Source organism: Psammomys obesus, unplaced genomic scaffold (assembly GCF_907164565.1).
Source record: "Psammomys obesus unplaced genomic scaffold, mPsaObe1.curated_primary_1811, whole genome shotgun sequence".
NCBI lineage: Eukaryota > Metazoa > Chordata > Mammalia > Rodentia > Muridae > Psammomys > Psammomys obesus.
In genome coordinates this window covers 16226348-16239498 of record NW_026596064.1, presented here as the reverse complement: position 1 = coordinate 16239498, position 13151 = coordinate 16226348, and the positions used below count along the sequence as shown (strand labels likewise).

General features: G+C 45.8%; 1 protein-coding gene across 1 annotated transcript in view; it reads right to left on the bottom strand.

The window, feature by feature from the left end:
- The window catches only part of Fstl1 (follistatin like 1), a 53008-nt gene extending 45559 nt beyond the window's left edge, over positions 1-7449 (bottom strand). Inside the window, exons 1-2 of the mRNA XM_055625136.1 lie at positions 7333-7449; positions 7141-7197 (exon numbers count right to left, since the gene is read on the bottom strand). Of these exons, the coding sequence (XP_055481111.1) occupies positions 7141-7197 (57 nt within the window). The 5' untranslated portion in view covers positions 7333-7449. The remainder of the gene's footprint in view (positions 1-7140; positions 7198-7332) is intronic.
- Between the last annotated feature and the right edge of the window lie 5702 nt (positions 7450-13151).

Below are 13151 nucleotides of genomic sequence, written 5' to 3'. Positions count from 1 at the left end.
TAAACTTTGGTTTATTATTATTATTAATTTCACATGCTTTGGTGTTTTGCCTGCATGTATGTCTCGGTGTGGGGGTGTCAAATATTGGAGTTATAGACGCTGTGAGCTGCCATGTGTACACTGGGAATTGAACCCGGGACCTCTGGAAGAGCAGTCAGTGCTGAACCACCTCTCCAGCCCCGAAAGAGTTTGGTTTACTGTAAGGCATTCACATCTACTCCAACAGCTTAGATGCTTGGGCCAGAAACTGGCACGTGGCTTGTCCTATACCTTCAACATCAGTTCCATCGCTGTAGTTCCTGTTGCCTATGTCAGTCACGCCGTCCTGGATGCTCCCTTCTAATTATCCAAATTTCAGTTCCAAAATGGTCACTGTTTGCAAAACTGGACTGAGTATTTCAGAAGGAATGACAAATAGCTTTCATCTCACATTGAGACTTTGACCGATTGCTAACGGCTATGTGGAATATTGCTGAATGAGATTTTCAAAACCTCCTCTGAGTTCAGTCGGAAAGAATTCGATGATTGATTAGCCATGTCTGTCACAGGTAGGGGAAAGTAGGATTACATGTATGCTTTGTTCATGCCGTCTCAGCAGGCCATTGATTCCGGCGTTGGCAGGTACTTATTTTCATTGCCTATGGTGTTTGATAAGAACATCAGACACTAAGTGATTTGATCAATTCTCTGAAAGACACAACAGTTGCTGAGCCTCGCTTGCCACGTTCTCTTAAAGCAATCTCTGATAGTCCTACCCTTTGATAGTTCATCTAGGGCGCTGACGTCATGAGGATTCCTGTAACCATTTCCTTTTTGAAGAGGAATTTATCCTCCTAATGTTACTTTATTTAAAGAAAAAGTAAATGCTGGGCTGTGGAGGTGGCTCAGCGGAAAAGCACTGGCCACATGAATGTGAGAAATGGAATACGGATGCCCAGAACCTGCAGACATGCTGGCTGGCCATGGTGGCTGGCCTACAAGCCCAGTGCTTTGAAGACAGGGACAGGGAATCCTTAGAGGAAGATGACTCTCTAGTCATATCTCTGAGCTCGGGGTGCAGCTAAAAGACCCTGACTCGGTTGATAAGGTAGAGAACGACAGAGGAAGATATCAGACATCGACCTTCGGCCTCCACACACATACGCACGATACCCCACTAAGGGTCCCAACACATGTCAACACCCACCCCTACACACAGATCACACTTGAGAAAAAATGCTAGCGTGATGGTCTCATGAGACACGAGGCTAAGACATACTTATAAAAAATAAACTTAGGACATGTAGACAAGACTAGAACAAAGAGTAAAGTCCTCCCCAATCCCACTACCGGTAGGTAAGGTTTTGTAATACAGCTCAGTGCAGCACACGTGGTAATGCCCTCCCCTCTCCTATTAGATGTGGGGGAGGGACAGTTCTACATTTACAGCTGCTCTCCATACCGTGATTGGTACCTTAGGAAGACCCTCTTGAAATATAATAATTAGCTACACATCCGAAAACTTACCTAACACGTAAATTGCTAGCCTCCTGGAGAGAGGTAATTAACCTTTTCACTGATTCGTAAAATTCATTATTGCTAAAACGAGGACTGAAAATTTGCCAAATGTTACTAGACACCAAGAGACTGATTAAAGAAAAGAAAAAAAAAAAAAAAAAGAAATCACTCTTCAACAAGGAATGATGTATGCTGGGTCAAACCCTTTCACAAACTGTTTCTGTGGGTCTTTTCTACCCTGAACTGCCTTTCTTCACCAACTCCCTCTGTCTACACTGGGTAGTGGCTATTGGAAATGTCTGAGTGTAAAAGTTTATCAAGCTACACGTACTAGATATGTGTATTTTACTAGCACAGAGCAATTTTCAGGGCTGGAGAGATGGCTCAGAGGTTAAGAACACTTGTTCTTGGAGAGGACTCAGGTTTGGGTCCCAGCACCTACATGGCTGATTACAACCATCTGGAACTCCAGTTCCAGGGGACAGGATACCCTTTTCTGAGCTCCAACTACACAGGAGATGCACAGATATACATGCAGGCAGAATCCTCATACTCATAAAAGAAAAATAAATCTTTTAAAAAAGGGAATTTTCAAAATTATGGGAGGATCTATGTCAATATAACAGAAAAAAGTTTTTTTGTTTGATTTTTTTTTTTTTTTTTTTTTTTTTTTTAAGACAGAATCTTACTAAGAGGGCCTGGCTGACCTAGAACTCTTGATGTTGTCCAGGCTGTCCTTGAATTCACTTGCTAATAATGTTGTTTTAATCTGTTTTATCCGTTGGCACCTAAGGCTCCTGACCTGCCCGCAGACTGTAAGGAATTGGAGCACAGAGATCAAGCCTTTGCACATCATTCTGGATTCTGCTTTGTGCACGGGCATGCTTGGCCTGAACCAGACACTGCTAGGCTTGACGGAAACAGTGAAGGGAAGCCCTGTGACGTTCATGGCTCATTCCTTGGAGAAAGCCACAGGGTTTGCAGTTGGGCAACCTAGGAAGATGTATGCATTTAGCCATCAAGGTCACTCAGCATCTGACTTACAAAATGAACATATTTACTTTTTTTTTTTTTTTCTAATAATACGACAGCTGGTATTATGGAGCCAATAAAATAGATGTCTGCTCAAAATGTTCCCCCTGGACGACCAGGTATTTGGGGAGGAGAAAGAAAAAGAAACCACCACATCTCCAATCCACCAATGTGGCCCTGGGTGTTTACAGCCTCCCTTTCACTTTTTCTTCTTGCCCAGGCCTGTGCTGCTGTCTAGCCAACCACTTCTTCAGGGCATACCTCTGGGGCCCTTGTATCCACCTCAGGCATACTCCTTGCAGCCTCTTCCTGCTACAGCCCTTTAACTTAGTCGCACAAGCTTCCCATCACCCAGGTCACTTTGATACGAACTGCAATGCATGCACCTTCTAAAGACATTGACGGCAGCAGCACCTCCATCTGCCAGGTGCTTGCCCATCTGTTTTGGCTATCTGGTGGTGTCCCGCTATGTTTTAACTTCTCGGTTCCCAGCAGCGCCTTCAGGATCACAGCAAGGAGTTTATTTGCCACAGGATAAACAGAAGATCATTTTGGTGGCTAATGTGCAAGCTCAGAGGCTGCAGTTGGGGGACGTGGGGTTACGCTGTTGGCTCAAGGACAGTTCTATAGAATGTAGAGGTGCTCTTAACCCTTCCCAGCCCATGGACATTATCCCGGTGCTTAACTCCGTGCAGGTGGGGAGGTGTAAATGCTATTAAGCAGTGTGGCTTCCTAGGGACAAAGCCCTGACAGTCTGCTAGCGTGGCATGCCTAATAGCTAAGCACAGCGCATCTGTCTGTTGAACTGTTATTGCTTCTCCACACTGCTGTCTCGAGAGACACATTCCCAGCTCTCGGCTCAAGTGTGGATTTCTTGCTGGCATGAGTGATCTCCTCTATAAATCTGTCCCTTGTATATGTAACTTATAATAATTCCCGGCCGAAATGCTGGGAACCAGAGTAAAAATAAGCGAGGACACGTAGGGGTCACTTGGACACTTACTAAGATTGTCCTCTTGGAGCAGGCAGCTGGGCTGTGTGTCTCCTCTAGCCTGTCATGTCAGAGGAACTGAATTATACTCCTCAAGACTCCAGGGTGACACAAACTGATGCCTGGAATTCTCTATATCACCCCTCTATTGTGTTACCAAAACCTCCCAAAGAACTGTGGTCATTCCCGGGGGGAGAGGTCTGCAAAGAAAGAAAGATAGGGAGGCAGGAGAGACTCTTGGTAGAAGCCCTCCCTTTGCTGCTGCTCCTCCCCCTCCCGAGTCCTGTCCAACACGTGTATATCTAGAGATATGTGCAGAGCCCTGAAGAGCACGTGTGTGTTTGCTCACATGGGTGGGGCAGAAATCCGATAGAGGCTGGCTGAAGGAACATCCTGGTCATAGAGTAGTGAAAATGCAAAGGGAGAAAACAACCACAATGGTACTGTGAGGTGCCAGGTATGAGACCATAGAAAATACAGAAAATAATGTAGCACTTCCCCCTTAGTGAGGTGTAATAATCGTTCTTCAAGTAAAACCAAATAAAATTTACACACCAGCACTGAGAACATACCAGCCACTCTTCCCCAAGAAGGAACAGCTCTGATTCTGAAAGCTGACTCTAAAGGCTTTGGGTTTCTCAAGAACCAACAGGAGTTGAAAAACAGTGGTTTTAAAAAGTGAGTTAAATCCTTATGTTTGATTATTAAAACAAAAAAGCACCAGGAAAATTCACTTTATTTTCTGTTTCTTTTTTTTTTTTTGAGAGTTCAACAATGTTTGCGCAATTGTAGCAGACCTAAATTTAAAAAAAAAAATGTACTCATGCCAAAATAAAAACACCATATTTGCATGTTTGCTGAATGTTCTTATAGCTAACAATGAAGAAAAAAATCTACTGCAAGCATCATTAACTGCAAATACAGTGTTTAAAATGTATTCCGAGCCACATCTCCCATGGAGAGGGTTAATTTGCTTTTTCATCCATGATTAAAGATGCAGTATTTAACACGTGCATTAAAACTTGCCAAGTGTTATCTGGAAGGTCAGGCAATAAAGGCCGGGTTGATTAAAAGATAATAATCCTTAATAAAGTGAAGCCAGGAAATATGACGTGGCTGTGGCTCCTGTCTGCCATCCCTCTTCATTGTGCGTGCATCCTGAACTCCACAGCCTCTTTGCTGCACCAGCTCCCTGGCTTTTCATGCCTCAGCACTGCCCTTCGCCTCTTTTTCTGCAGGTTTTGCCTGGGAGCTGAATACTGGATCTTCAACCACAGAGCACCCAGCAGGAAATTGTAGCTGGGGGCCTTCCTACCTGGCGTGAGCTTTTCCCTGCAGTGCAGTGGGATGAGGAGGCAGGAGTGAAGGGCGGGTTACCCAGACCAGATCCCAGACCTTTGTGCCAATGAGTCACAGTTCCCGCACTCCTTGCTTCTGCAAACAGTTCTGTCTTTTCACAAACTGGCTGGCAACTCCCAAGCTGGCTGTGAAACTAGCCAGGAATTCACCTCATCTATCACGGGACAGCAGTCATCTTTTTAACTGATTAATTAATTAATGATTACTTTTTCATTGTATTTGATTTTTCTAGACATGGTATCTCTATGTAGCCATGGCTACCCCGGATATCTCTCTATAAACCAGGATGGCCTTGAATTCATAGAGATCTGCCTGCCTCTGCCTCCCACAGGCTGGGATTAAAGATGTGCACCACCACCATCTGGCTATTTTATTTTATCATCAGTCGTCATCGTCACCATCATCATTATTTGAGACAGGGTCTCACAATGTAGCTCATGCTGCAACTCACCACGTAGACCAGGCTGGCCTCAAACTCACAGAGATCCGCCTGCTTCTGCCTCCCAAGTGCTGGGTTTAAAGGTGAGTGCCACTAGCTAGCTCTTTTCAGAGCCATAACAGAGAAAAGAGTATTCCTTAACCAGAGCTAAAAACCAGGTATATTTCCTCCCTTTGCACTCTGAAAAGGAGCAGGCGGGGCTCACAGAGTGTCTGAAAGGTAGAGGGTAGAGCTGGGAACGTACTGACCCATTTCTAAAAGGAATCAGTCATAGGACCGTGGACAATTTAATGACCCTCTTAACTCTGTTCCCTGCTCTGTAAAATGGAGCCAACAAATCCCACATCACAGGGCTGAAAGGCTTTAAGAGAAACGGTACAAGTGATACAAGCAGCCAATGTCTGATATCAAAATACCTGGTGAAATTCTAACCCTTCATGCTTGCAGAGCGGGGCCAGGTAGTGATTAAGAGCCTGGGGTCTGGAGCTCGGTAGCTTCCCACTATTATAACTGAGGGCACTTCTCTGACTCAGTTTCTCTACGACAAAAGGAGAATTTTAATAAAGTAGTAGCTACCTAACAAATACTTGCTGCTTTTATTTCACCAGGAGTAAAAATAGCCTGTTTCTACCTCAATCAATGATGCAGTACTCAGTACAGTGTGTGCTTTCTTTCTTTCTTTCTTTCTTTCTTTTTTTTTTTTTTAAGTTACGAAGACTGTATGCATTTGTGAATTCTGGGGCAGAGTCAAGCTGTGACACAAAGGGTGGGGCTAGACTGTAATGTGAAAGAAAAACTCAAAGAGGGGCTATAAACCGCCCACCAGGGAGCTATTGCTTCTGTAATGTGCATTCCATTTCTTCTCCCTCATGCTTTCTAATTCCTTCCACATTTCCTGCCACAATTATCAAATGTTTAGTTTCTGACCTCACTTTTCTGGAGACTGGAGCCCAGGGAATTTGGGACTGTTTATTTTCTGTCCATAAACCTTTGAGTTAATGGAGGGGCTTGTGAGCGTGGGGTTTGTTGATTTGTTTGTAGTGTCTCAGGAAGGTCACTGGAGTTGAAAAGAAACCATTACAAGAAGAAAGAAAGAAAAAAGAGAGAGAGAGAGAAAGAAAAGAAAAGAAAAGAAAAGAAAGAAAGAAAGAAAGAAAGAAAGAAAGAAAGAAAGCAAGCTCTGTATGTTTTAACTGGAAACTAGAGGCCCTCAAAGGTTAGAGCCTCAGATTTCCACACTTGCTCTACTGAGTTTAAGGGAAATTTTGGATTGTAAAAGGCTCTTATGAGGTCCAGATAATAACACCAACAAAAATCCAGGGCGTTTTACAAAGGAGAAAATGCATTTCAGGGAATCACAAGTCACTCTATAAAAAAGAAAGGAAATTTCATTTTGCTGTTAAAAAAAACAAAACAAACAAAAAAATCTTTTCAATCTTCCTCCAACAGGAAAGACTTGCAAAGGAAAAGTCCTGTAACTATTCTCGGTTTCCTCTGAAGCGGACAGAAAAACTCGAGGCGCCTTTTTGAACTCTGCTGCTGCTCTGGTCGCCGCCTCTGCCCCCATCCGCCCAGTCTGCTCCCTCTCCCCTCTCCCCACTCCCCAGCCACCCTCCATATTAGGCGAGGTGGGGCTCCAGCTTAAGATCTAAACTACTTCAGAACTGAGATTTAAGTTTGTTGAGTAGGATTTCTGCTCAGAGCGCGCCGGAGTCCCACTTCATCGTAAGGATGGGGACCCTTAGGTCCCATGCACAGAGTGCATCCTTGGGCCGCACGCCCTGGCCACCGGGCGCGCTAACCCGGGAGACGGGTCACCTACCTCGCCGTGGACCAGGGCGACCGTCACCAGCGCGAGCGCTAGCCAGCGTTTCCACATCTGCGGAAGAGAGAAGAGGGTGACACTGAAGGCCCCGCTCAGATCCTGGAAACTTCCTCAGGTCCCGCAGACTCATCCCCCTCCTCCCAGCACCCTCGGTGCCCGCAGCCACCCGGCCTCCGGGGCTGCGCTCACCGTGCTCGGGTCCGGGGCTCCCGGGGGGGCGCTGGGCGGAGTGGAGGCAGCGAGTTGGTGGCGGAGGTGGGAGCGTCGCCGATCACCAGGCTCCGAGGAAGTCCGACCTGGGCTCGCCTCCTCTTAAGACCCCTCCTTCCCCGCCCGCCGGCCCCCCAGCTCCTCCCCATTCTCCTCCCCTTCTGCAGCGCGGCCCCCGCGGCTCCCGCTGCGCTCCCTCCTCCCGGTCCCCTCCCGGAGCCCCAGAGCGTCCGCGCACCGCGGGCATCCCTGTTCTCTCCCAGACCCCCACCGAGAATCCTCAGGCACCTCAAGAGAAGGCACTGGGTGTCCCTGTCTTGGGGGGGGGGGGCGGGGGCTGCAACAAAGAAGGGGGAAACCGCGGGAACTCCACGCCCGGGAGGGGCGCTGGCCTGCGGCAGCCAGGGTAACCGCAGAAACTAGCTGCAGGCTGCAGGGACAACCAGGTGGGCAGCACAGTGAGCGCCCGTACCGGGGCTGGGACTCGAACCTGAGAATCCTGGAGCCACCCCTCGTGGCTGAAAGGGGAAGAGAGCAGCGGATGTGAAGGTGTTACTACAGCCCAAGAAGGAGGTGGGCGCAGGAGCCCAAGAAAGGCTAGGAGGGAGCTTTATGCTGCTTTGCATTCGGCTGTGGGTATACCGGGGAGAGGGCATAGTTGTCCTGCTCTGCCAGGAGCCCGGTGCAACGTTTTAATACACTCCCCTCTAATCCAGGAAGGTGATTGCTTCTCCACCCACTCCTCGCCAAATCTCTGTATTTGTGCCTTCCATCTCCACCCTTGTTTCTTTCCCCCAGAGGTCTTCAAAGGTGTACCGTCTCTACAACAAGCGTGCTGACCCCGCCCCCGCCCCCTCTTTCCTGCCCTGAGTTCCCTGACTCTGGTGACCAGGGTTAAATCTATGTGTGACACTTCAGACCCAACATCCGGTTTCGGAGCCCCACCGTCCACCAGCTCAGGGGTTGCTTCATGACTTGCCTCCTTTGTTGTTGTTTGTTTGTTTTTTAATTTAATTTAATTTTTTTTATTATTAGTTACATTTTATTAACTGTATCCCAGGTGTATCCCGCTCCCTCATTCCCTCCCTCATCTCCTCCCTGCCCCTTTCCAAGTCCACTAATTGGGGAGGACCTCCTCCCCTTTCATCTGACCCTGTTTTGTGAGGTATCGCCAGAGTCCTCCTCTGTGGCCTAGCAGGACTGCTCCTCCTAACTCCCCTGTGTTTTCCCCGCAGCGGTGCTGTCACCTTAGCCTAATCGGTTTCTCACAGAGATCTCCTACATAGTAGCCCTTCCGTTCTGTGCCCAGGTCTGCTTTCCCACGGCAGACTCCCTCCTCATTCAGAATTCCAAGAAGCCACCTCTGAGAGGATTGGCTCCCCTCATACTCATTCTGGTTGTGCTGGGGAAAAATCACCGCCTTCTTTCACTCCGGGTTTAGACACTAAGGTGTCATGCCTTCACCCACTGAGAAACTTCATCCATGTTCTTCTTCCACACGAAACCCAAACTTTCTGCCTTCCTTGCAGGCACTTCATCACTCCCTTCTCTGTCTTGTGTTCACCTTCTTTACCATACAAGCCCCGGGGCTTCATGGTGGGCTCCGAACTTGTCATAGTTTGTCTACTACCGAGGCCTGCTGATGACGTTTCAGAAGGTTTCAAAACTATGCTTAAATTCCCCTGAATTTAACACAGCTGCACATGTTCCATGGATGGAAACCAACCAACCATCCAACCAAACAAACAAACCAACAACAACAAAAACGTAAACTCTGTGACAGGTCAAACTGGAATGTTGGCCATGGCTTTAGAGTAGCTAGAGCTGCAACGGGTCTACTCAACCCCAGAACTGAACATACCCCATAGGTACAAGCAGAGTTGGAAAACCTGCTTGTGTAAAGTCAACTGCATGGAAGAGCAAAAAACAAAACAAACAAACAAACAAAAAAACAACCAACCAGACAACAAGTATGTTCTCCATGCTTGAGAGAGATGCTCTAGTTTTCTCTGTTGATGACACAGCCTGGAGCTCTCTGAGGGAAGAATTGCCTAGATTAGATGGGCCTGTGTCTGTGGAGGCATTGTCTTGACTGATAACTGATGTTGGAGGACCTTGCTCACTGCATTGTTCTGTGGGAACGTGGTCCTGGGATAGAAAGCTAGCTATGAGCCAGCCAGCCAGCCTGCAAGCCAGCAAGCAGCATTCCTCCATGGCCTCCTGCTTCGAGTTCCTGCTTGAGGTTCCTTCCGCCCTGACTTCCCTCGGTGATGGACTGTGACCTGTAGGATGAAATAAACTCTCCCCTAAGTTGCTTGTGGTTGGGGGTGTTTAATCACAGCAACAGAAAGGAAAATTGAATGAGGGGAGAGTGGTGTGTGCTTTGAAGCTTGTCAGTCTGCTGTTGCGTGCCTTCCTGCTTGTTGGACCAAGATGAGTAGGGCATAAATACCCCCATCACCTACCCTGCCTGTCATTGTGCTAGGGCTGAAGAAGGCAGCTCTGATGTGTAAAGTTTTATCTTTTGTCCTATATTAATTAGCAACGTTGTGTGCCCTCAAAATTGGCCATACCTCTCCTCTACTGAAATTCACTTTATTGTTTTCAGAACCAAAAAAAAAAAAAAAAAAAAATGAGTTTTGCCACTTCTCTTGCATTTCTCTTGACAACAGCTTGCAGTAGTAGAAATTAGCCAAGTTTGAGGTCAAACCAGCCTGGCTTTCCATGCTGGCATTGCACTTACCAGCTCCTGACCTTTGCCCTCTCCCAAACTAGGCTCTGGCATATGACAAATGACAGAGATAGCGCCCTTCAGGGGCTGGCGCAATTGAAAGTGGTAGGTTATAAAAAGTGCCTGGCAGATAGATAGCAGGCTTCTATAAATGGTAGCCATTATTACTTTATTGATCTGCCTGGCATCTAAATTGTACCCAGTACTGTGTGCCAGGTACACAATAGCATCCGACAAGCCATATTTCTAGTTAACTGTTACAACAAACCGAAAGCTTTTAAAAATGGCTTCTCTCTTCCAATAAGAAATGTACATTTTATTGTACATTTTATTATTTTATTTTCTGCTTAATACTTAGGACGTAATTGGTCTCGAGTCGGAGTATAACTATACAATCAACAAACAGAGCCAAAAGAAATAAAAGTAACAGCAAAGCAAATTATAAGAGTTGACAGTTGTGTTGGTGAGGGATATTTTTCATTGTGAATGATAGATAATAAGTGGCTTCTCTATAGAAGCCAATTTAAAGAAATAGCTGTGCAGTTAACTGGGATTTATTGACCTGCTGTATCGAGAAGTCCCGGGATAATGGCTGGATTTGGGGATGTCTTCACCTAGGAGTTTGAATATGTCCCCCAGGACCAATGTTTTACATCCTCTGTTTCTACTTTCAGCAGTCATTTCTTTCCTGGGTTTACAGGCTGGCTCCTAAGAGCGACAGAATGTGGCTTGGTAAATATATAGATTAAATCAGACCCCATGTTTGGTCAGAGTGTCTAACAGTGAATTAAACCCTACTTGCCAAACTCCATGAGGAGGGCCAGTGGGACTGACAAGAGCTCTTTCCCTGTGATGGACTATGATGTACTGCAGGGTGGGCTTCATACGGTGGTGTTCGGTTTAAACTAGATTAGCCGCCATTTAAGCTAAAAAACAAAACAAACAAACAAAGGGGGGAAACCTCTAAGTTGAAGGCAAACCTTTTTCCTAGGAAAGCTGAGGAAAGAGTGGAGTCAACATAGATCCTACTTTTGAAAGAGTTCATTGTCTGCCACCCTAGTGTGGGGAAAATAAAGGCAATCAGATCTGATAAGGCAATCAAAACTTCAAAAGTAATGAGAAGCCTATTTAAAATGCAGGGATTAGGGTTTATTCAACTCAGAAGCGATGCACATTCGTTATTATCAGTGAAACCCTGGTCTTAAGTATCTTGGGGTACTTGTTAAATACTCAGAATCAGCAGGACCTTAAGAACCTGAGGATCTGGACAAAAGATAAACCTACTGTGTTCTTTCTCCTCAACGATCCTTAAAGACACGTGATAGTCAATAAACTACTTTAGAAAATTTTACTAAATTAAGTGTCTTACAAAATGCATACCTTTGGGGGAAAAAGATATGTTTCTTCCTGTTTTACTCAACAACAGTAGAAGTAAAGGGCTCAGAAGGCAACTCAGTCAGCTAGCTTGCCGCACAAGCTGGTGGACCTGTGTTTGAGTCCCAGAAGCCACGTAAAAACAGCTGGGCACAGTAGCACAGGCTTTTGCAGAGATAGGTGCGTCTCTGGGACTCATTGGCGGGCAGCCTAGTTTACTTGATGAATTTCACGCCAGCGAGAGACCCCGTCTCAAAAAGCAAAGTGGACAGTGTCTGAAGAATGTCACCGGAGGTTGTCCTCTGGCCTGCAAGCGCGCAAACACACATGCATGCATACCCATGCTCACGTATACCTGCACACACGCACAGAAGTAGAGCAGAAATATGTAAATGGAGGGCGATACGGTGAGAAGACCAAAGAAGACATTCTTTGGTCCCCCCCCCACGTCTTTGGGTTTTATATAAACAGATTCTACTTTCCACTGATGGAAATATTCAGGAAAATGTTTGTTTTGGTAATGGGCGTGTCTCGACTTCTCCTCCCCCTCATCGTTCTCTAAACAGTACCGGCCAATGGTTAGTTGCAGCATTTATATTTTACTGGGTGCTATCAGCAACATAGTTATGAGTTGAAGTATGGGGAAATGTATAAAATGGGATATATGCAAACACCGCACCGTTTTACATAAGGACCTGATTGTCCACGGACTCTGGACACTTCAGAGGTTCCCTGGAAACGGGTAACAAGGGATGAATGTATATAAATTGCTGTAGGCGGACAAAAAGAAAGGAAAACAATGACAGCAAATATTACAGCAAATCACACCTTGCGGGAGACTTGATGTAGAGTGGATAAAAATACAGCTGCCTCAGATGCTCCAGAGATTATTACAAGGGTCACATCCAGGCTCAGTAACGAAATCTGCCAAGAACTGCTATTTGGTGAGCTGCTAAGGAAAGCAATAGCAGGACAGATATATCCTTAATAATGCATTGCATCTTTAATGAAAACAGCATTTTCTGCAGGAGCTATGGGACTGCAGCCACTCAGGGGAGGAAGGCCGCATCCCAGGAAGGAACTATAGCCAGGCTCATCCATGACATCTTCACAGCACTATTCGTGGAGGAGGGACTGCAACAGAGATCCGGAGGCTGGAGCTGCATGCACAGCATGAGACAAAAGTCACCGTGACCTGGTTAATTTGACAAATTTTATACATCACCACACAGCGAACTGTCTGTTATACTTACTAATGACACAAGAAGTGACTGGAAATATTTCATCCTTTTCCATGCTCCCAGAGGATCTTGGGACAGAGGTTTTTAGATGGGGTTAAACTTAAAAATCTTGCTATTTGACAAAAAGACATCTGTTCCCAATTTGTTATTGTCTGTTTATGTGTCAGCAGGATCCTCCTTATCAGATTAAAATAAATCCACACACACAATCACTTCAGGATAGAGAATAATGCTAATAAGGACTGCTAAAGAGCAGTCGCTTTTGAAAAGAAATATGGAGAAATATTTTGAAATTGGATCTGTGGCTGTATCTTATAATTAGGTGATTTTTGTCCAAATTAAGACTTTATTTGGTGCATTTTTTTTTTAACCCGGGCACAATCTAAGTGGTTTGTTTGCCCTCTCAATAAGAATATAAAAATGCAACAACTTTTAATTAAGTTGAAGAGTGA